The sequence below is a fragment of the Periplaneta americana genome, chromosome 11, assembly GCF_040183065.1.
Source record: "Periplaneta americana isolate PAMFEO1 chromosome 11, P.americana_PAMFEO1_priV1, whole genome shotgun sequence".
Taxonomy (NCBI): Eukaryota; Metazoa; Arthropoda; class Insecta; order Blattodea; family Blattidae; genus Periplaneta; species Periplaneta americana.
In genome coordinates this window covers 132,434,943-132,460,919 of record NC_091127.1, presented here as the reverse complement: position 1 = coordinate 132,460,919, position 25,977 = coordinate 132,434,943, and the positions used below count along the sequence as shown (strand labels likewise).

Below are 25,977 nucleotides of genomic sequence, written 5' to 3'. Positions count from 1 at the left end.
AGGATCGTGATGTACTTGGAGAGCTACGATAGGTAGCGAAATCCGGTTACGAAAGCCAGCTATAATGACTGGGTGGATCATCGTGCTAACCACACGATACCTCCATTCTGGTTGGATGATCGTCCACCTCTGCTTCGGCATGTGGACGTGAGGCCAGCAGCCGGCTGACCGGTCATGGTCCTTCATGGGCTGTCGTGCCTCTGATTATTATTTTTCCATGTTATGCGGTGGCACAAGCAATAATGAACTTTATTTTATTTATGAGTAATTTTTAATTCTCTAGAGTGCAGAGTTCTTCCAGGAGAAAGATGTCACAAAAGTTTAAAATTTGCTGTTGTTTTAATAATCGTCGATTTATTTATCAGTTGTTTAAATTCAACCGCAATAAATTATTATTTTTTTAAATATACCTACTTGTTACATTCTTGCGATCTAATTTACGAAATATGTAGTCTCCATTCTCTGTAGGTGAAATTACGATATACAATGAGAATCTGAAATAATGAACATTGTTCTTGCGGACCCTGTAATGTGGCTGAACTCTGAGTCGATGTGCTCCATCCTAGAATCGAACTGCCTAAAATCAAACTGCCTACAATTGAGGTTTCACTATAGTTAAAACTGGAAGGAAAAAGCTTTTGATGTCACTTTAGTAATCGCGAATAGCGATTGTAGTCTGTCAGTAGTAGAGAACTCTTAATAAGGCCTCCTAGAGCCTTCTAGACAGTGTTTAAATTGCTGTTGTGCTCATAATGCACATAATCATAGTTCAGCTGTTCTGATTTTAGTAGGTATAATAAATACCTATTGTTCAGATCAAATCAGTTCTCTCTTTTTTGTGCTAGTTTTCTATTTGTGTGATTTTGTATGGAACATGAATAAATAATTTATACAAATTTTATATATATGCGAAAAATTCAGTGCACTCTAAGATTTGATGGTACATGGTTGAAGGATGTAGCATTTTCATATATACATGAAACGGGCCGCCAGACCATTCATTTTCAAATTGCAACAAACTTTACCTTTTAAACCTGCAACAAATGACGCAAAGGTAGTTGTGGGAAAAATAGGTCTATTTATAGCATTTAATATAACAGATCGCCTTATAGAAACGTGTAAATCTTGTTTTTCGAATAGTAAAGTGACACATGATCTAAATATGCACAGATCAAAATGTACAGCTATTATGCGAAACGTTATAAAATTTAGTGACTTTTCTGGTGATTTTTACATCTGATATCAGTGACCATCTGATGATTCTTACTCTTTGTTTTAGTGACATAATTTTGACAGTTGGCAACTGTGATAGCAAGTAGTTCGGGAAGAATTAAAATGGTAACAAGATGGTGGACCCCCACCCCCCTCACTATGGACTGATTAAGAGGAAACTTTGAACGAAATGTTTGACGAATGGATTGATAGACGTGGTACCATTAAATGACCTCCTCGTTCGTGACGTCTTACCACGGTGGTCTTTTCAATGTTGAGAATACTAAAACATAGAGTTTAATCAGTGAAAATTTGTGTTGTGGGAATTTAAAATAACGTATTCAGTCTGAATTCGAAAACCTACTCTCGCATAACATCTATGATAGATTTGTGTGTCTGTATTGAATAGATATAATTTTTGCATTGGAAAGGCAGTAGAACATTTTGAGCATCTAATGCAGGCCTATACACGATTTGCTCTCTCCGAGTCGGCTCACAGCTCGTGAGCGGAATGCAGATATTGGCTGCGCTCTGTATAAGGGTGGACTGGAAGAAGAGGTGATCTCGTACAAAATGTACACAAAAGGAAGTACTATTACGAGTGTTCATAAAATGAATTCCCGTTCAGTGTTTACAAAACTATCTTGGATTATTATTAATTAATAAAGAAATATTTATTTTACAGGAATAATAGAAATTCTACAGCTACTTAAATATACAATATCATTTTGTTATATTTTTATTTATCAGTATATTAATACGGGCGGGCTTTTATGCTTTTGGCAGCCGAAAGGAACAGTACTGATCGTAATGAAACATCAGTTACAGATGTTCGATGCCTGCTTTTGTTAAAGTTGATTAAAAAAACAGTTGCTCACAAATATACTGTAAATGTTGAGCCAAACTTAGCAAACATTTTCACAGCCAGCCTGTGTATTCGTGGATATTATTACTGAAGTTTTAGTCTTGTAGTATTATTCAAACGGTATTAGTCACACTGAAGATCAATAAGTTCAAGCTGTAAATCGTATGACACTATTTCAACTGGTATTGAAGGAATTTATTATGATAACTTTAAATTCTTTCCAATTAAGACAAGATCTTGGAACCTAGAATTAAATTCATTTTGAATTTCAATTAATATTTGCACATAATCGTTTAACATGGCTTCATCAAGAGCAATGTCTGTCGTTGGAAAGTGAGCCATATTACCTTCCATAAACTGACTTACGAAAAGTAATATACAAGTCACACAAGTATTTGTGTGCACTCATAGTTGAGTTCTGGCATCTTGTCAGCTCATTTGAGTCTTGTAGATACAAAGGAGAAATTGTGATGGTGTCGTGTATAGTTCCTAGGGTAGCTCAGTCGGAAGAGCGTTCGCGCGCTAAGCGAAGGGTCCCGGGATCGATACCCGGCTCCGGAACAATTTTTCCTTGAAATTAATCTTACGAAAAGTAAGTTTACGACTGAAATCCCGTAATTTAATCAACATATCAACAATGAGCTGGCCTTGTCTCTGAAGAGAGATATTTAAATTGTTGAAGAGTAATAAATTCTAACGTGCCCTACCTCAAGTAGGCTTAATAATGCAACTTTCAAGTCCTGAACCTTTTTACTGCGATCTTTACCAACAAAACCATCGTATCTGTATGTGTGGACTAGTAATGACGCATTATGTTCTGTTTCCCTCTTTCTTTCAAACGTTTGTGGTAGATAAGGCACTGAGTATTGACTCCAGTTGCTGTGAGAAAATAAGCATTTTCCCCATGCAATATTGAAAGAATTTGACTGATGATCACTTTTCCGTCTTTTAGCTTCCTCCATTATGTATCCGTAGATAGGCAAAGTGAAATAGCTACTGATAATACACACTACACCAGAGAGCTGCGTGGACTATCCTCTACCTATAGCAGGCCTATGTCATTCTGACGTACCTTTCCGGCGAGCTGTTCGACGACTCTCCCGCTCCGAAGGAGCGGCGTTTGTGCAGGCCTGATCTAATGTATGTTAGTAAGATGTTATTACAGTCTTTTTGTAATAAATTTGATAATATAGGCTATGTTATTTGTATGACTTTACGTTTGTAAATAAAAATTATTTACAGTAATAATGCATTCTTATCAACTAATTTATGGGCCGTCTAATAAAAAAAATCCTTGGTTATTTTTCACAAACAATAAAATGCAAAATGAATGCCATCAGAATGTGTCGTTTGTTGTGGTGCCCCATTCATATTGTGCATTAACTTACACAAAACTAAAGACGACTGACGTCCGTACACGTCATGTTTTGTGTGTTTGCTGTCTAACATGTAAACAAACCACAACAACTGTCGACGCCACAATCCACGTACAGTGGCCTGCAGGTTCTCCGGACCTGTCGCCACTCGACTTCTTCCTGTGAGGAACTGTAAAGGATAGTGTGTACCAGAGCATTCTGACAACACCAGACGACATGCAGCAACGCATTCGACAGGCTTCTGTGTTCATTCAGCTAGCAACGTGCCCGGCAGTTATACGGTCTTTCGGGGAACAACTTCGAATGTGCATTAATGTGAATGGTCACCATTTGGAGCATCTTCTATGCGGTATGGCATAGTTACGCCCCGCGGTCAATTGGGAGGCCTAGGCATGGCATAATTGCGCCCCGAAGAAATCCGGTAGCAGGATGAACATGGCATAGTTGCGCCCCGAAGAAATCAGGTAGCAGGATGGACATGGCATAGTTGCGCCTCGATGAGCATAGTACACACGAAAGTGATTGTCATAAAATAAATAAATTACTTAAAAATATTACAGTGATAGCTGCATTGAAATCAGGTAGGCTTAGCGTATGATCAATTTTGCTATTTAAAATAACACTTTTTTTTTATTGATCACACACAATAAATGAACTGCATTTTTTGTTTCTACATCGATATCTTAACCCTACGGTACAGGGTTTCGAAAATTGAAACTTAGAACCATTATCAATTATTAACTCTTCACCCTTTTCACTAAACTTAACATTCATTTGAAATTAACCTCACTATACGCCACAGACGGTGTGAAAATCACTAATAAAATGTCAAGACTGCTAAGGCCCCATATTCCAACGGCTCACTCATTTAAATATGTCAGTTAATAAAGTACTGCAAACTTCATGGTGTTCATTTTAACGGTAGGCTATTGATAATCACTGCATAAACAGTAGAAAAACAGTTAATAAAGTACTGCCAACTTCATGATGTTCATTTTAACGGTAGGCTATCGATAATCACTGCATAAACAGTAGAAAAACAGTTAATAAAATACTGCCAACTTCATGGTGTTCATTTTAACGGTAGGCTATTGATAATCACTGTATAAACAGTAGAAAAACAGTTAATAAAATACTGCCAACTTCATGGTGTTCATTTTAACGGTAGGCTCTCGATAATCACTGCATAAACAGTAGAAAAACAGTTAATAAAATACTGCCAACTTCATGGTGTTCATTTTAACGGTAGGCTATTGATAATCACTGTATAAACAGTAGAAAAACAATTAATAAAATACTGCAAAACTTCATGGTGTTCATTTTAACGGTAGGCTATCGATAACCACTACATAAACAGTAGAAAAACAGTTAATAAAATACTGCCAACTTCATGGTGTTCATTTTAACGGTAGGCTATCGATAACCACTACATAAACAGTAGAAAAACAGTTAATAAAATACTGCCAACTTCATGGTGTTCATTTTAACGGTAGGCTATTGATAATCACTGTATAAACAGTAGAAAAACAGTTAATAAAATACTGCCAACTTCATGGTGTTCATTTTAACGGTAGGCTATCGATAATCACTGTATGAACAGTAGAAAAACAGTTAATAAAATACTGCCAACTTCATGGTGTTCATTTTAACGGTATCGATAATGAATATAAATCGAATAAGGAATCAATAAGGTTGATTGATTACGATGCTCTTGTTTCCGTAGTGTCTTTTTCTCTACCTATTTCATCGGGGCGCAACTATGCCATGCCTTTTTCTCTACCTGAAGGGAACCGGGCGCAACTATGCCATGCCTTTTTCTCTACCTGATGGGAACGGGGCGCAACTATGCCCACAAAACAGGAACCCTTTTTTATATGCTGCATTTTATCTGACCGTGTGGCGCAACTATGCCCTATCCCTTCTATGACTCTCAAAGCATAACTTTATCATATTGGAAGTACGTTTTTGTTTCTTTTTGTTGTTATTGATTAGGAAGGTGACTGAACTCATCTTAATATGTGTAATCAATGTAACATGATTAAAGTATGTAGTGCTATTTGAAAAATTGATGACGTGACGTGTATCTTGTAACATAATGTAGTTACATACACCAAATCTCTTCACTCATGTTAGGCCTTCGTTCTAAATAACGCTCAAAAACAAAAATTCCAATACCTATCCAAACAAAAATGTTATAATAGGTGCATAAGATAAATGGGACACTCTGTATAATAACGTTTCATGTACTGATTCATACTATGTGCATAAAAGTGAGTTATACGCACCATTATTGACGATATTCCAATATTGCACTTAGTCGAAATAGAAACGATCGCATTGTAGTTACGCATCAATCGGTTAAGCGCCAAGATACGACGCTTACATTGTTGATGCATATATTACTGTGGCACATTTTAATATGCATCAGTCTTTTAAACGCCGATAAAGGACGTGTAGGCCTATATGGTTGAGACAATATACTTAATCATAGAAACAATAAATTAATTAATGCCCAAATACACTTTAACAAACAATAAGTTTTATACAAATTAATTGAAACAATAATATGGATTATACAATATTGTGAACAATTTTATAAACAAACTTTTGATAGGCCTATAAATGAAATATTTTACGATATATTATTTTCCGCAACTTCCACACTATTTTCTGACGAACTGTACACTCTGTTTTCTTCATTTCCACTAAACAACACAACATAATCTTAGTAGAATGTATTACTGTCAGTTTTAAATAACACGAAGTCCTACATCAATGACATTTCCAGTGAAGCACCAATTGGGCTATTATGCATAAGTAATTCTATTCAATTCACTTTGCACTAAAGATGACGTTAGTATGCACTCGCAACCCATTCTTTTCTATGTTAAACACTCTTATTGCATCTTCCAGCCATGGGTTTTGCGACGTCAACTTCTTACTCCCCTTTCCTTCCCAATTCTACCTTCTTACCAATTCCTATAACACAATAGGTGTTGGCAGATTAGAATATTCAATATCAGTGGTGACACATGGCTTATCAAACAGTGTTTATGCACTAGCTAAAAACTACTATATCATGTTGAATGAGAGGAAGAATTCTTTTGTTGTATAGAGTCGGAGAACATACATTGTAAGAACTCGTCCTTGATCCAAAACAGTTCAGTGTCGGAGAAACAATACATGCATGATTAAAGCTGCTAAATTAATCTGTCGAAGAGAAATAAACAATTCTGGAGTATTATGATATCCTGGGACGTTCCTAAAATATGTCACTGATCGCGTTAACGATTACATAAGATGGCGCAGATCACAGTGCATTTTTTCCCTCATCTCCTTTCTTTCGCTGGTAAACCCCGAAGTGACCTGAGCACTGAGGGTTATACTGTTCAAACATTTTTGTTAAGTGGCATAAAAGATGGAATCGGTAGAGGAGAAATGTTTACAACTTCTTGGAAACATATGTATTGCTGGAGAATAAGATTCTCAGCAAATATTTGTGTGAGGTGAATATATATTTTTAATTTGTACAATCGTTCTTTTTTGTTTTTTGATGTAATTTATGTGCGGTTTATTTTAAATGCATTAAAAATATAAATGTACAATAACTACGTAAAAAAAGGCTAAAAAAAGGCATTTAACCTTAAAATAGGCAACGGGAGCTAAAATAAACAAAAGAGACAAAATAAAAATTGGGCCTATAATCCCCAAATGTGTGGAAACGTGTTTATCTCTAATAAGTCTTTCATTCATACACTCAATTTAAAAAGGCATTTTGATTAACATCCGGGCTCTACTTATACAATTAACAAAGTATTGACGATCTTCTAGACCAGGCCTGCACAAGGTTTGCGCCCTCCGAGCTGGCTCACAGCTCATGAGCGGAATGCAGATATTAGCTGCGCTCTGTATAAGGGTGGACTGGAAGAAGGGGTGATCTCGTACAAAATATACACAAAAGGAAATACTATTACGATTGCTTATGAAATTAATTCCCGTTCAGTGTTTGAAAAACTATCTTGGACTATTATTAATTAATAAAGAAGTGTTTATTTTACAGAAATAATAGAAATTCTATAGCTACTTAAATGTACAATATCAGTTGTTATATTTTTATTTATCAATGCATTAAAACGAGGTTTTATGCTGTTGGCAGCTGAAAGGAACAGTAGCCTACTGATCGTAATGAAACATCAGTTACAGATGTTCGATGTCTGCCTTTATTAAAGTGGATTATAGAAAACAGTTGCTCACAAATATAAATGTTGAGCCAATCATAGCAATCATTTTCACAGCCAGCCTGTGTAGTCGTGGATATTATTGCTAATGTTTAGTGTTGTAAAACTCAACCAGGCTAGTAGTATTATTCAAACGATCTTTAGCCCTTAGGTCACATTGAAGATCAATAAGTTCGAGCTGTAAATCGTTAAATGTTAAATGTTATGTTCCGTCTTTTAGATTCCTCCATACTGTACTGTAGCAGTGGGTAAGCAACGTGAAACAGTTACTGAGAATAGGTCTACAAATTGCACTCCACTAGATAACTAAGTGGTCGTTTGCCTCTCCTCTACCTACAGCAAGTCTATGTCATTCTGATGTATATTCCTTTCCGTTTCGACGAGCGGTAAACACAGCTCTCCCGCTCCGAAGGAGCGCGCGCGCTCGTTGAGCGCTGTGTGTGCAGGTATGTTCTAGACGATCTTATATAATTGACGAACTCCACATTGAAAGTATGTCAGGGATCTATCAAAGTGGAGCTTAACTAGTTGATGCATATTGCCGTCCAGATTTAAAAAATCCTACTCAGCCCTTGTGAAGAAGTTATAAATGAATAAAATTATGGATTGATTTTTTTGTTGCCAGTGTTTTAGTTGTCATGGAAAGAGTGGTTAAAAAATTATCCTAATCCCTATCGCTTGGAGGCAAACTCGTCCTAATCTGGTAAAAATACTTACCTTCCTTAATAAGTAAGTAACTATTACGAGTAATTCATTGCTGTAAATAAAGCCGTTGCGTTGTTTAGGTTACTAAAAACAGTCAACGAAAGACGAGTTTAGATACCAGTTATAAATGAATTTTGTATCACTCTTTTTACGAACAATAGCAATTATCTATATCTATATAGACCAACATACAAAATAGATTGAGGGAGGTGTGGAAAGAATTTCATGCAGCTATCTAAAAATTTGTGGAAGGACATAGGGTTTGAACAAGGGCAAAAATGAAAGAACTAAAAAACCGATAAAAATTGAGTTAAACAGCAAAGACAGCAGGGGATTTGTAGCGGGCGAACCTTTAACCGTTCAATAGTCACGTAATACGTCAGCAGTCGCGTTGGATTAAATTAGTAATCTTACTAATTAATCAATAAAACATGAGTAGCAAACGCGAAATACATTTTTAATACACCATTATGTGCATTTTTTAAATTATATCTGAAGGTCATACGGCATTATCGTAAATATGTAGAGTCATGTATATACTCTTATCTAATTTAAACATTGTATGTAGGCCTACTTCACAACTACTTCTGCACTGCATTTCTGTTCTTCGTGCGCACTGTTTCTCTACTGAAATAGTTCTTCGGGTTGTGTTTCCGCGTAAATTTTAAGATTATATATAGCCTATCAATTATTGCAAAAATTTTAATCCCGTATTTCGCACGTTTGGCTGAAAAGTGCATTCTAAACGAATATTGTCCTAGAAATGCGAGTAACTGCTCGACAATAGTTAAGCCTTGGTTTTTTTTAACTGACGCATGCGACGTGCGACGTGCGAAACCCGCCTCGCACAAATCCGGACTACACGAGAGATAGTGAGTGTCTTCTATAACTGCGAGGTGCGAGATCTGCATATTCATATTCACTGGGTTTGTATGCTCGCTGTAAATTTTGTACAAATATTCCAATACGTCGCTTACTGCTGCCAATTTGTCAATCTCTTTCTATTCAGACCTGTTATGAACATTGTCAAAGCACAAACTACGCAGAAGAAATCTAAAGTCGTGGTTTTTCTGAACCGATGCATGCGTGGTGCGAGGCGAGAGGCCCGCCTCGCACAAATCCGGACTATGCGAGAGAGAATGAGTGGTTTCTATAGCTGCGAGGTGCCCGGTCTGCGTAGCTTCGCAGGATGCTTATTGGTCTATAGTCGTTTGGGTCGGTGGGAACTTTGACTTTTGGAAGAGGAAGAACGAGAGCTTGCTTCCATATTTTAGGGAAAGTTGAAGTGATTAAGGAACTATTGAATATGTGTGCAGTTGTAGGTATTACTAAGTCCTGTATTTGCTATATGAGTAATATGCTAATATTGTCCTGGCCTTGGGATTTCGTCTTGATGCGTCGAATGGCTTGCATTACGTCAATAGGAGTCACGTCAGTAAAATAGACTTTTTCTCGAGTTGTGAGAGCTAATTCAGGAAAAACTGTGTCTTGTTTTGTTGCGTCGTCTAAAGCCTTGGTTTTTCTGAACCGACGCATGCGACGTGCGAGGTGCGAGGCCCGCCTCGCACAAATCCGGACTACACGAGAGATAGTGAGTGGTCTCTATAACTGCGACGTGCGAGATCGCAGTTAGAGAAACCACTCACTATCACTCGCATAGTCCGGATCTGTGCGAGGCGGGCCTCGCACCTCGCAACTCGCATGCGTCGGTTCAGAAAAACCAAGGCTTTAGGTGGGGTCCTTCACAAGTTCATTCAAGCGCTCGATGGGATGGGAATGTCTACTTGTTCACTAACCCTTCCAAGTCCAATAACCTTCAGATTTTTCCATAACTCGGAAGGGGTGGTGTTGGGCTCTATAAGTTTGTAAGAGTATTTCAGTTTGAGAGTTTCCACTTTCTTATTAGTTGAGTCGTTCTATCTGTGAGGTGTTTATAGAAATTCAAATTTTCGTCATTTTTGTTGTGGGTGTATTTTCTATAAGTTAAGTCGCGTTCGGATATCAGGCTGCGTATTTCTGTCGTCATCCAAGGTGCTGGGGTCCTTCTGGTACGTTTGGTCTTTAACGGTGCATGTTTGTCATAAAATTGAAAGATTAACGTATCGAATAAGTCTACTTTCTCGTTTACACTCCGTAATGTCCAGTCACATGTGATACAAGTTGTACAGCCTTTTTTTAGTGCAATATCATCTATTCTTTTAATACCCCTGTAAGCAATTACTCTGAGAGTCGATTTAGGACACTACAGACACGGAAGTGTCTTATGGACGCGTAGTATTAAGATTGTCGCCTTATCATTTTATAGCCTATTGAAATCTGTCGAAATGATATAGTCTAAGGCAGCGGTCATGCTCTCTACTTCGTCCTGCTGCACGACGGGGCACAACACGTTGCTCCGCTTACTCTTTGCCCATTTCAGCGAGTGCTGACGACCACTGGTCTAAGGTGAAGAGGAAGGTGACATCGGAGAACATCAAGGGTATAACTCTTTTTCAAATACACAGCCATTTGAACAGTGCCTTTGAAGAAATAAATATGGATAAGTGGTTGAACTATACAGGGTGATTCATTATTACGTGTAAATACTTTGTGTGTGTAATGTAGAGGTGAAACTAAGACTAAAACGTTCTATACAACTTTTTCTTAAAACCTTTAATTCCAGAATTAACGCCATTTTTCGTGGAACTTGCGCCCCCAAACAAAGAAAGGATAACACGCCAAATGTAAACTAATTATCATTTTCGTATAGTGCATTTGGACTTCAATAAAAAAAATAACCAAAGTCACTAAATCCATATCCTCGGCAGTCCACTTATGCACGTTTTGTGAACTAAAACCACACACAGTAAAAAATGTAAAGACATTTTTTCTAGACTTTACACATTTGCACAATTCTTAGTGTAATGCATGTTCAAAGTGCTGTCCCTCAACTTGAAGAAGTGCAGAGGGTTCATGTCCGGTGATCTCGCTGGCCAAGGAGTTGGGCCTGCGCGACCTATCCATTGACCTGGATACGCAGCATTGAGATACGCCCTTACGTTGCGGCAGTAATGCGCAGGAGTACCACTGTGCATAAACCGTAAGTTCACTCGCGTTGTAAAAGGGATGTCATGTAGCAGACCATGCAATTCGCATTCCAAGAATGCGCGATCGATTTTCCCAGTCAACCGCAGAGGTGAACTCGAGGTCCGAGTAACTGATTCCCCACAATACCACACCAAATGTGTGGGAGAACGGTAATGCCTATTTAGATACTATGACGTAGGTGCCATCTACTGGATCTATGGAATTAAAGGTTTTGAGAAAAAGTTATATAGAACGTTTTAGTCTTAGTTTCACCTCTACAATACACACACAAAGTATTTACACGTAATAATGAATCACCCTGTATAAATCACGTTGAAAAAAATTGAAGATAAATACCGCCAATTCAATCAGTTTTTGACCAAGGGAATATTACAATTGAAATTGACGCTGCAGAATGTTCAAAAGATGGGGATTAAGTGTTATACGAGGTATGTCTGCACGATTGTTAATTAAATTAAAATGTAATAAATAATAATTATAACAATAATAATAACAATAATAATAATAATAATAATAATAATAATATAAACACAAGAGTAATATTTATAATAATGTTAATATGTGTTGGTATTATAAGATATTATTATTATTATTATTATTATTATTATTATTATTATTATTATTGTGTTGTAATATTAATCGGCTTCTGCTCGGAAAATATGAAAATATTATCAACATTGTGAAGTTTAAAACTCTGGCATGTGCCACATTCATTTCTCATATTGGGTGGGAAAAGTCACCATAAAGTGAAGGCTACAAATTCCTTTGTTCTGTTATTGTATTGTTTCTTAAGTGTTCGTAAGGAAGCAGGATTTGACTAGGATTCTGGAGTTCTGATTCCAAGAAAAGTGGTCGTCATAACGTCAGGTCGATTATGATTAAAATAAAAGTAAATAATGAAAGATAAGTAATGTTAGTGAGAATATAATAATGGGTAAGAAATAGTAGTAGTAATAATAATATTAATAATAATAATAATAATAATCATAATAATAATAAAATGGAAATAATTTAAATTTAAATGACTGGCGCAATGATGTTCCTGGCAGGCCACTGCTGTCCATCTACAACATTATTTTCGTCAAAGCTCACAGAAAATTCCATTACTATGCTTTAAGTTAATACATATACCTAATATGTAGATCGGAAAATAGAACTCCCAAGTCTTCTTAACCTATAACCCCTGCGGTGGCTGAGTGGTCATTCGAATCCTGGTCAAGTCTGGGATTTTTCATTGAAAAATCCATAGTGACACTTGTGGCGGACACGGCCGCAGTTGGGGTTTTTTCTCTGGTTCTTCCTTTTTTCCTCCATATTAAACATCTACATCATTCTGTAACCATTTCTCAATTTCGTCATCATTTCATAGCATTCCCCGATCACCGGATGGCGACGCACGGAGGGGGCTGGTCTGGGGACGAGGGAGATTGCCTGCTCGAAACCTGGGTACGCAGCGAACCTTAGTGTAGTCAGCCGATGTAGGTTTGGGAATGCGCCTAACTTGAGGATTAGTGTAATAGAACGTAACAGATCACAGTGCTGGGTCATAGTACTCCCTTCCGTAAATTCCACCCAATTCCATTCCTCTTTACCCAGCCACACACGAATTAAAAAGACAACATTGTAAAATCATGAGGGCTAAACCTTCCTTGTAGACTCGTGTATGGCAATCTTACTTGCAAAAATTGACTGTAAATAATAACTGTAAGCAACAAAATCAGTTTCCAAAATCACCTTAAAGCTGAATTTGAGGAACACTTACTAGACATTGCTTTTCTATGGGTGAAGATCTAAGTAACAAATAGGTAATCCGTGGCGTGACAGCCCATGAAGGAACAAGGCCGATGAGCCAACTACTGGCTTCACGTTCACATACCTCAGTAACAGTGAACGATCATCAATCAGAACGAGGCAGTAGTAAATTGCACTGAAGGTGCATAACCCACCATCTAAACTGCACTGCATCACTAATACGGGAGGATGTAAATTCCACAGTTTATTTTCACTCGTTTTCTGAAATCTTTTGTTTAAATGTGATCCAATTCACCTCTTTCACATTATTTCGGACGTGTTTACATCACCTGAACTTGGCTTCTCTCCTGCTTGGGAATGTACAAAACTAATGCGTCATGTCATTTCATTAAACATTTCATGTAGGCCTAATAGAAGTATTCATATAGTATGAGTCATCGTTCATCATAAATAATCACTTATAAGCTGTTGATCGCCTATACTGTTTGACCAGGACGAGTCTGTCTGTATTATGATGAATACTATTATAGTAAAAGCCCGATATAGCTCGGTTGTTGGGGGACATACTTAACCAACGCGGTATAGCTGTACCGCGATATATCGGAAGCGAAAGTGATTAAACTGTAGTCCATGTGTTAAGGAAATGACAATGCACATGAAGATGGCCGAAGCCGGTAATTTAATGCACCGCAACTCAATACATGAATTTAAATACGTAATGGTTGTTGAACAACTGTCGGGTTGCGTAACTTCGGTTTAACCCATGACATATAGTAAATATTGTAAATATGAGCCTACTATTCCGTATTTTCGAGAAAAATATCAGATGGAAGGCACCTGGGAAGTACATGGTTTAATGATCGGAGCGAGGGGCACCATCCCACGATCAACTGTAAACACTATCAAAACATTTGGAATCCATGACATCATTCCAAAAATAATTACTTCAACCATTAAAGGGTCTGTGGCAATTCTGAAAAATCATTTATACGGAATATCATAATACCCCCCCCCCCCTTTACTATTCGTTAGTGTGTGATTGTTACAAATATATGTACAAATTTATTATTTCTTAAACTTAAGCTCCTAGTTCACATTTAAATTTGGCTCATCTATCTTACTGTAATCATTACTATTCTTATATGTGTGTTATTCTGTGTTTTTGGCAACCCAGGATGCCTGGGCAGACTATTTCTTGAAATAAATTATATATGCTGTTGTAAAATTGACAGTTAATATGTAATGTATTTTTTATTAGTATTATTATTATTATTATTATTATTATTATTATTATTATTATTATTAGTTATCACTATCATCAATGCTATCTCTGTTTTTCTTCCTTTTTTTTTTTCTTGTATTAGCTCGATGAGAGCACTATAGTGTTCTTTTGACCCTGTTGACCCTATGTAGGGCTTTAGTTTAATTTGTATTATTTTCATCAGTGTTTCTATTTACTTTTTGTACTTATATGTGCTATTTGGTAGGATGGAAGAGAAGACTTTATAGCCTTAATCCTGTCAGATTAAATAAAAAAATAAATAAATAAATGAAGAAATAAATAAATAAATGAAGAAATAAATAAATAAATGAAGAAATAAATAAATAAATAAATAAATAAAGGAATAAATAAATAAATAAATAAATAAATGAAGAAATAAAGGAATAAAGGAATGAATAAAGGAATGAATAAAGGAAGAAAGAAAGGAAGAAAGGAAGAAAGAAAGGAAGGAAGAAGGAAAGAAAATAAATAAAGAAAGAAGTAAATAAAAAATGAAATGAATGAATGAATGAATAAGTAAATAAATAAATAAATAAATAAATATATATATATAAATAAAAAAATAAATAAATAAATAAATATATATATATATAAATAAAAAAATAAATAAATAAATGACAAAATAAAGGAATAAAGGAATGAATAAAGGAAGAAAGGAAGAAAGAAAGGAAGGAAGGAAGAAGGAAAGAAAATAAATAAAGAAAGAAGTAAATAAAAAATGAAATGAATGAATAAGTAAATAAATAAATAAATGAATAAAGGAAGAAAGAAAGGATGGAAGGAAGAAAGAAAGGAAGGAAGGAAGAAGGAAAGAAAATAAATAACGAAAGAAGTAAATAAAAAATGAAATGAATGAATGAATAAGTAAATAAATAAATAAATAGATAAATAAATAAATAAATAAATGAAGAAATAAAGGAATAAAGGAATGAATAAAGGAAGAAGAAAGGAAGGAAGGAAGAAAGGAAGAAAGAAAGGAAGGAAGAAGGAAAGAAAATAAATAAAGAAAGAAGTAAATAAAAAATGAAATGAATGAATGAATAAGTAAATAAATAAATAAATAAATGAAGAAATAAAGGAATAAAGGAATGAATAAAGGAAGAAAGAAAGGAAGAAAGGAAGAAAGGAAGGAAGGAAGAAGGAAAGAAAATAAATAAAGAAAGAAGTAAATAAAAAATGAAATGAATGAATGAATAAGTAAATAAATAAATAAATAAATAAATAATATAATACGTACTGTAATATAAATTAAACACTCGCCAGTTACGCTGTTTATTCCATAAAACTTGTTATTGTATTGTATTTAGCAATAGTTCACTTCACTGATTATAAACTATCCTGATTTTGTACTGACTTAAAAAAAAAAGCCTGTATGTTTTGTTTGGCGGACTAAATCACTGCATTTGTATTCCGCCTATTGGTTTATATTAGCAAGATGGAGGAGACGAACACTGCTTGCTTCACTTTGCTTTTCCAACCAAGGCTTTACATTATTTAGATGAGAAATCACTTTAGTAACAATTGGAATATTGTCTTCCTCTTCTACAACATTTTCAGCACCGACATCTTTATCATCGTCTTCTTCATTTTTACCACCGTTTTCATTCCATATAACATTTATGATATCTTCACCCTCTAATTGTACACTTAATTCCAAAAAGAATGGGCCAACTCTTGGTCGATAGAAATGCAAAGTTAAGAATAAATTCATCTTACTCAATTGGGTTTGAATAATTCGCGAATCTCTGACCTAACGGCGTCTACAGTATCTATTCGGCCACACAGGATGTCATGATTATTATGATATTCGCTCACATTCTCATTCCATCATTGCTCCATTGTCCCAGGGTCTCTTCGTGTTTTCGACGTCGCAGCAAGCAAGTACAGTAGGTCGCGCACGTTTATATAAAGAGGCGGGTGCTCCACGTGGTAGTATAACACAGGATGCCGACGACCTCGCTGCTGTGTTGCTTGGCGCTCTTCACAGCTGCGGCCTGCAACTCAGTGCCGCCGGATCACAGTGCAGACTTCAGCTTGCCGGATACCCTGAGCCACAGTGACCAGTGTACGTTAAATGTGCAGTGCCCTTTTACTATCGAGCACTATCGTAGTATCTGCTATATTCTCGTAATGTTCATTATTATATGGACTGTGTCTACAATATTTCTCTATAACAGCGGTGACCAAACTGGGTATCGTGATTACATTCTGTAATCAAAGAAATTCATACTGGTAAGGGGAGTTTCCTGTACATTGCTCTCTGTCTCGCTTACGTACTGATGGTAAGCAGTGTCGGTACCATGTCGCTCTACAAATACTCTGTCTCTACGAGCAGGAACAGAAGGTTTCGTACAGAATGGCAAGAAGAATTTATTCGCTGTTCTGTCGGAGAAAATGTAATATGTTGCTTTGCTCAACGGTTCAATTAGTAGTAGTATATAAAATAGAAGCGACATTACAGGGCGTTACGCTGAATACACAGGCATAACAGGTACTATTATTATTATTATTATTATTATTATTATTATTATTATTATTATTATTGATCAGCAAGTGGTACCATAATTCTTATATACCTGTCTGAATATATAGGCCTACATCTTCCCTTGAAGAATAAAATAATTACTACGTTTTATCTCAATTTATTTAGAAAATCTTTTGATAATTATTATCAGTTATTTACTAGTTATTCATTTAATAAAATAATAATAATAATAATAATAATAATAATAATAATAATAACAATACTGGTAGCATTATCAGTAGCAGCAATAATAATAATAATAATAATAATAATAATAATAATAATAATAATAATAACTGTTTTAATATTACGTGCTAGTGTAGAAATGAAACGATCTGTTAAACTCCAAGAACTGAAATCAGCCTTAAATCATCGTAATGACGAGAAAGCTGACATAAATAAATGTAAGGAAGCCAGCTACAGTATCTAGTGGCGAACGAAATAGCTCGTTCTCTTGAGCCTTCCAACAAAAGAGAGTTTTTTTTATAAGCGTAATGATCAAGGTAGCTGAAATACTATAGTATTTCTCTATAACAATGTAAGTAATGCATGCAATCTTCGTCCCGGAAAGCTGTTTCGCATTGTGGGTCTCATGTGCGAAATAAAATACAGACTAAATTGTGGCAAGTTATAATTTTTTACCTCCGGAGAAAGGAGTTAAATCTGTCAAATGGTTGAAGATGGCGCAAATGATTTATTTGTAACAAATTTGAAATTGTCTTCAATAGCAGTTTGAAAGTTTGGCTACGGGGACATTAACTATTCTATTCCGCCAGTGTTAAATTTGTTTATTTAATGACCCATTAACTTAGGAATTACTGAAGACATCATACTGAAATTTTACAAGAAAAAGAACACTTTCAGTTTTTCAGCATAAAAAGTATTCTCATATTCTAATGAATGCTGCAATACTCATTGATAAGTAGATCATATATAGGATGTCTACTTTTCGAAAAACAAACTGGCGCAGATTTTGCCAAGAAATAAAAGTTGTAAGAAAAGTTTTGAATTTTTAAAATAATGTTGATTTTGTTTTGTTATATTTAATATGTAAAATATTTTTTGTATGCTACCGGCGTGGCTCAGTCGGTTAAGGCGCTTGAATGCCGAATCTGAAGTTGCGTTACGGGAGCGGGTTCGATTGCCGTTTGGGCTGATTACCTGGTTGGATTTTTTCCGAGGTTTTCCCCAACCGTAATATGAATGCAAGGTAATCTATGGCGAATCCTCGGCTTCATCTCGCCAAACATCTCGTTATCATCAACCTCATCGACGCTAAATAACCTAGTAGTTGATAAAGCGTCGTTAAATAACCAACTATATAAAACTGTAATATTTTATGTAATCAAGCTAATGAATATGAATCACTTAATGTGCAAACATTTAATTATTGTATAGTTGTCTACAACATTCGTTTAAAATTTCATCTTTCTGTCATTTATAGTTCCTGAGAAAATGGGACAATTGCACAAAAATAACAAAATGAAATAAATATTATTCAGAAAATACAATTTTTTTTACAACTTGTATTTCTTGAAAAATCTACATCAGTTTGTTTAGAAGTCTTATGTATTTATTCTGTAGAAAATTATGTGATATCTTCAGTAATTCCTGTCATAATGGGTAATTAAGTAAGTAAATTTAACATTGATGGTATAGGATACTTAATTTCCCCTCAAAACCTTTAACAGTCCTGTGTAAATAGTAAACGTAGCTAATCAAAGGTTTCTTAGAAGATATTACCACTCTGTCTCCTTATGTTCTCAAAATTTAAAATAATAATTAATTTTTATCGTCATACTAGACTTCCCTATTCACGGATAGAAGATGGGACAAAATGCTGCCAAATTTGAAATTTCGAACAAAGTTTTGGCAAATTTTATAAAAACAAGTTTTAGTTTGGTTTTAAACTGTAATAACAGTACATCATAACATGATGTTTTAAGAATTTTCGAATTTCTTGTTGTGTTAAAATTAATTATATATACGTAAACATTGATTTTTAGTCCTACCTGTTACGGTAACAATGGTTATTAGAGGAGAAAAATTCGCTACGGCGCCGGGAATCGAACCCGGGTCCTTGGTCCTACATACCAAGAAAGAGTAGGACTTGATACAAACGTTTCTTATGAAAGTTGTTTTTTTTAAGAGCTCTGTCAAATGGTATTCTATATGAACCCTACTCCCATTTGAGATTTTAAAAAGTGATGCGCCATTGACCTTACTTCCTGTTAAGGCTGATTGATGTAATGAAGCTCAACTGAAAGTTCACATGATTGTGCTTTAGTTACAAATATTTTTGTCTCAAAAATTTTAATGCACTAGTTTCCGAAATAAATGACTTACGGGTGGTCTGACTCACCCATTGTCTTTTCGTACGTTTTTTCATTCAAAGAGTAGGAATTAATAAAAACGTTTCTTAAGAAAGTTGTTTTGTTGAAGAGCTCTATCAAATGGTACCCTATTTGACCACGATTCCCATTTGAAATTTTAAAGTGATACGTCACTGACCCTACTTCCTGTTATGGTTGATTGATGAAATGAAGCTCAAGTGAAAGTTCACATGTGCTTTAGTTACAAATATTTTTGTCTCAAGAATTTTAATGCACTAGTTTACGAAATAAATTACTGTTACAGGTGGTCTGAATCATCCTGTATGTAATTTATTTTGCATTATCACTGAATATTTAAAACTATTTTATTAAGTTAAGTTGTGATCCGTGAATTCAGAAAAATGTTATGTTTTATTTAACGACGCTCGCAACTGCAGAGGTTATATCAGCGTCGCCGGATGTGCCGGAATTTTGTCCCGCAGGAGTTCTTTTACATGCCAGTAAATCTACTGACATGAACCTGTCGCATTTAAGCACACTTAAATGCCATCGACCTGGCCCGAGATCGAACCCGCAACCTTGGGCATAGAAAGTCAGCGCTATACCAACTCGTCGAACAGGTCGACATTATGAATTCAGAATGTCACACATTAGAAGCCAGTAATATGTTTAATAAACTCACAACTATAGGACTTACTTATATAAAGATCGCTTTTGATTTTTTGTATAGACGTCTTTACTATTGTCCAATATTATTCTTTTTGGCAAAATTATTAAACATGCAATATATTTTTAATGTCAATTTTATGCAACGTTCAAATTGTTATGTTATGGTTTATTTTTAACGATGCTCCCAACTGCAGACGTTATATCAGCGTCACCGGATGTGCCGGAATTTTGTCCCGCATGAGTTCTTTTACATGCCAGTAAATCTACTGACATGAGCCTGTCTCATTTAAGCACACTTAAATGCCATCGACCTGGCCCGGGATCGAACCCGCAACCTTGGGCATAGAAGGCCAGCGCTATACCAACTCGTCAACCAGGTCGACTGCAACGTTCAAGGAAAGGAAATTCAGTAAAACCTCATTAAGACGGACGAATGGGGGGTTAAGTTGACCGATTTAATGAAAGTCCGGATTAACTTTATTTTTTTTAAATTTTATTTTGTATATTCTCTTATAGGCCTATTAATAATATATCTGAACTGCGACCGATCACGAGCGCTGCTCATTCGGTCCTCAAATTTTGTTAATATTACTGTATCTTGTTTTTTATATTGATTGTATTATTTTATTTCTATTTCTATTGTTGTAATTATATTCTGTATTTTGAATATTTAAATTTAAATAGTAAAATAAATAAATAAATAAATAAATAAATAAATAAATAAATAAATAAATAAATAAATAAACTGAAATAACTAAAAAAAAGTAGAAATTGGATTAAAACACCGTTTATAGAAACAGAACACGTTTATTATTGTGCATTTAAAGGGCATAAAACTAAATACACTATACGATACAGTAAAATGTAAAGCAATACGTACAATGCAGTACATACGTGATATCCATAATGTGCCCGACGGGCCTGTAATTATTGTAATTTCATAGTTCTAATGTAAAAAAGTAAGTCTTAAAGCAAGGTTCTTTAATTTTTCCAAGCTCATCGTTTTTTTGTCTGTCCGGATTAAGCGAAGTCCGGCTTATCGGGGTCCGGATTAACGAGGTTTTATTATAATATTAGTTAATTTTAGCAAATATTAGATCTGTTAATTAAGGTTATACACAAAAACGGTTAGGAATCACTTATGTACCATGTGTTCCCTAAAGCAACAGCATTGTTGTGCTGTGTTGTTTCAGGCAATGGCTCCGAAGCTGAAAACAGATCTCGTGCAGACAGCGCATTTCTCCAGGGTGAAGACTTCGCAACAGCGGCGACATCCCGCTTGCTGAGGCGCGTGGTGTCGCAGCTGCCGGTGCACGTGCCCACCTCGGCCCGCGTGACCAATTCGCTTTGTCGCGAGCAGAGCCGAACTGTTCTGGACGCTGCGCAGCATCTGGAGATGTGGGCCCTTAAAAGTAAGCATTAGACTTGAGTGTTACAGCATGGAACATGTATAGCCTACTTATCGTTAATTTTGTGTTTTATTTTTGAGAATCACGGTCTATGAATCACGCTTCAACTCTCCAACGGTAAACAATTAACAGTCCAGTCCTTTATTTTTTTTAGGTAATGAAATTCATAAGATACTGAGAAGAAAGTGGATAATAAAATTACACACGCTCGATTAAACGCATCTGATATCATTTGCGTATAAATGACCAATGACGTTCTCTCATGAGTTCAAGCCAGCCAACATGAACACAGGTTAACCAATTTCAAAATTTATGGCACAGTATATTTAACAATTCAATTTAGATGGTAGTCTGGTCACATATAGACCCACACGTAGCACATAGGCTCTATTGAAAGTGATGCTACTGAATGTGTTAGTTACAAGCAATGGATGAAGAAGAAAGTTCGCAAATCTTCACGTTCCGATAAGCTTCTCTTGTGAATTTGTGTGTGTATCTAATGCCCAACCACTTCACTTGCGTGATTCGGGTTCCGCATACTGCGGATAAATGGCAAAACTATGACCCATTTTCTAGTTGTACACCACTTCGGCGGGTCACACTGTACATGATGTGTATCTGTGGAGAGTTACGTCGTGTACTAAGGTGAGTGTATGTGTAAGTGTTCGTGTAGTGTCTGGAATGAGTGATGATGATGAAAATGAGGAATGGAGAAGGGGAAACCCGGTGCCGGCACGTAGTCTACTGTCGAATAGCACCAAGGGGGCCGCCAGGCTTAACGTCCCCATCCGACGGACGAATCACTATCAACAGTGACATATGCCTTCTCTTCATATGCACTGCGGAGAGATTTAGGATTTAACCCAGGTATATTGGTGCACAATCTAGTGATTAGAAGTTGTGCACCGCCATCTCTCCTAGTTCCGAGGTAGAAATTTTAAATGAAAATTTGTGACTCTGCCGGGAATCGAACTCGGGCCGGCTAGTCTGGAGGCAGACACGCTACCACAGAGCTAACTCGGCGGATCTTCTCTTGTGAATGTTCACATTTAAATATATATATATATATATATATATTTTAAAATGTGTTAGCTTGGATAATTTGAGTCCGTGTGTAGTAAGTATAGTTCAGGTATGTTGTTAGTATAATTTTTGTGTTCGATTCTATGGTTTTTGTGTGTTTAGTTTAGATAATTTGTGTGTTTAGACTGTATGCGTGCAATTTATATAGGTTTTTGTGTGTTTAATTTGTGTGTCAGTTAAGACTGTGTATGTGTTCAGTTTGTACAGGTACATCATTTTATTTTTACTTAAATTTTTATTGTACCTGAGTTTTTGAATGTACTTCACTCCCACCTCTTCTACTAATGACGTTCCAAGTGTCCTGCACACAGAACCAAGACCGCAGTGAGTTAGTGAGTACAGTATGTTTCAGAAATATGTTCGCGTTTTCCAGTGACGAAAGAGCTTTCAATATTGAATCATATTTTCGCACAGGTACTGTCGTCCGTTTCCCTACGTCGCATCCCGATTTCCCCCACTTGCTTCTGTTCGCCCCTCTGTAAGGGCTAGTGGCTGGGCTGTCTTAGATCTTTTCTGAAAACAATAATTTCTGTTAGGAATTACGTCTACTTAATATTATACAACTGTTTAAAATAACTTAAATAAAAGGGCCTTGTTGAGTAATTAACTGTTACGTGACTTTCCCCATTTCTACGATCCTGCGACATAACCACTTGGACGGACAGTAGATAGCATGTCTAAATAAATTTATCTGTGCGGGTCGGGCAGAAGTGAAGATTGAATTTACAGTACGTAAGGTACTTTTTTATAAAGTAGGTACAGAATTATTTCAACATGAGTTACTAGTACGGAGAACGAAACTGGTAATAATTGGAATTAGATACAATAGTCTATCGTGCGATAATATGCACAAAAGAACTGAAATCTGTATCGAAATGAACGGCCACCGTTTTCAAAAATGTATTTAAATATCCATATTATGGTTATTTTTCAATTTAACTTCATTCTTTATATTGTAGCTAATGTGCTGTAGACAGTATAATATACACTGCATAATGAATACATTCGCATGAATAGCTCAGTTCGTGAGTAAAAACACTCATTTTTAATACTGTACTGTATTTTGATTAAACAAAAACCTAATGAAAATTATCAAACTCAAAATTGCGATATTTCCTAGTTTACGTAAATGGATGAACTACTTTTCTTCCCTCCTGTACCTAGTAAAGTGATTTGTTTATATTTTACGCCAGTATAATCGAACTCCAGTCGTGGAAGGGGGTAGCAAACGGTGTTTTCGGTTCTCGATCCGCTAATTCAAAGGTATAGCCAGGTTCATATTAAAAATGTTAGTAAAAATAAAATGATGTCCTTGTATAATTTTTTGTATGTTTAGCGTAGATAGTTGTGTGTTCAGATTATGTAATTTATGTGTATAGTTTGCATAGTTTTTTGTGGATGTTTAGTTTGCATAATTTATGTGTTTAGTCTATAGTTTTTCGTGTTTAGTTGGTATAGTTTGTTTATGAGTTTCGTTTGTAAGGGTACGAACACGTTGACGATGGTAGACTAGCTGGTAGAGTAGCTGGTAGCGGTAGAGGGGGAAATGAATCGCTAGAATCATATGACACCGCACACGATGACTCATGGACGGTCGCTTTACTGCTAGCTTTCCAGCACGCTGTAAGCTCCAAGAATGGCTTCAGTAATTATTTCAAGCTTGCAGCGCAAGTCTCGGCGTGGAGCAGAGAGGCATTGGAGAGGTGATCTGTGGACTAGATGTCAATGATGACTTGTGTAATTAGTAGAGACGACTTTTATCAATTATTTGTGTAATTCGTGCTTTTTAATTTACACAAATTTGTATTCTATTTTAAACTACGCGCGTGTGATTTAGTTTTGACGTTAATTGGCCGTAACTCGGTAACCAGTAAAGATTTTAAGCAGCGGTAACTTTTAAAACGAATTTCTGTTCTTACTCAACATTTTTCTCGCTTTGACCCCCATCTAACGTGAAAAACAAAAAAGTTTACCGCTTACCGTATTTTTTTTTCTGTGAGCATATCATTTCGAAGTTAGTATTTTTTTTCTCACTTTTAAAAATAATATTTTGACTTCGAATTGTTTTCTATGCTTCCCTTGGACATTGACCTATTAATGCAAAAAATTGCAGCGCGATTGTTTGAATATCATAGATGCTACGACGTGATAATGTTAAACGGAGCGGGAAATATCATTCTTGGCTACTCCGACTATCAGCCAGCGGCCTGTCAAGCTCCGCCTTGAGCATACCGCTTGCTTCACTCGTGGCGGGAAGCCTGTGTCAGTGGTTGTAAAGTTTTAAAATACTGCACACATTGGATGTAGAAAAACTTATTGCTCGTGTGTTCGAAAGACCTGCCACGACATTAACTTTTCGTATAGATTCAAAACTGGAGGTAGAATTCCATTAATTTTTTAATTACAAACTACTAATGAATTCGGATGAATGGACATCGTCGTTCACCAATAGGCCTGATTTGGAGTCTTCGACCTCATTTCAAGAGTTTAATCGCTTTCTTCTGTATGTGTCTTAATACCACGAAAAAAAAAAAAACTAATATCAATCAAATTATTGAGAATGTTTACTAGGCACTATTTTGTAAGAATTGTACAGTTTACCTCAGTGTGAGTATAAGCCGTTCTTCCTGCAAAATAGGATTCCCTTGCAATTTTTCCAAGCCTTCTGTATGAAATCTTTGGTTAAATAGAGAAGATAATCGAAAGTTTCGATTTCCACTCTCGGGTAGCTAATGAATTTTTCTGGAAAGTTCCGCAGATATTTAAAAAGATAATATTCACCAAACGCAACCCTTTTATTATTTATAGGGTGAAGGGAACACTCTCGAGAAAAGAATTCTTGTAATAATAACCACTTTGATTCTGCACTGTCTAATAAATCAAATTCGTCCTCACTACTTGAATCCCTTGCGATATCAAGTCTACACAGAGATTCCAAGGAGATGACCTAATCAGCTGTGAGTCAGCTGACAGATTAAAGCGACCTGCAAACAAGCTCCAATTTGTGCACACCAAGCTTCCTTGTATTTCATAACACTGATAGCGGAGTCTGCTAGCTTTAAAGCTAGGCGCCAACGTGTTCGTACCCTAAGTGTACAGTGTAAGTTCTCTTGGAATGGCTCCCCAAGTGTAGTAGACCTTCAGCTCACCCTACACTCCTGTATGAGGCTATTGCCCTTATGGGATTTCAGGCTTGTCGTATTTCGTATTTCGTATATTTTAATAATTTTTCCTTTCTCGTTTCCCGGTTTATTGTGGACCAGCCTCAACACTTCTTCTCAGATTCTTGAAGTCGTCCACACCCGTGGAATAACGGTCAGCGCGTCTGGCCGCGAAATCAGGTGGCCCGGGTTCGAATACCGGTCGCGGCAAGTTACCTGGTTGAGGTTTTTTCCGGGGTTTTTCCTCAACCCAATATGAGCAAATGCTGGGTAACTTTCGG

The 25,977-nt window shown here is 36.0% G+C and overlaps 1 protein-coding gene across 1 annotated transcript in view; it reads left to right on the top strand.

Moving 5' to 3' along the window:
• LOC138709337 (uncharacterized) overlaps window positions 1-25,977 on the top strand; it is a 439,964-nt gene that overhangs the window by 158,917 nt on the left and 255,070 nt on the right. The window contains exon 14 of the mRNA XM_069840036.1: window positions 21,237-21,455. Coding sequence (XP_069696137.1) covers window positions 21,237-21,455 — 219 coding nt within the window. The remainder of the gene's footprint in view (window positions 1-21,236; window positions 21,456-25,977) is intronic.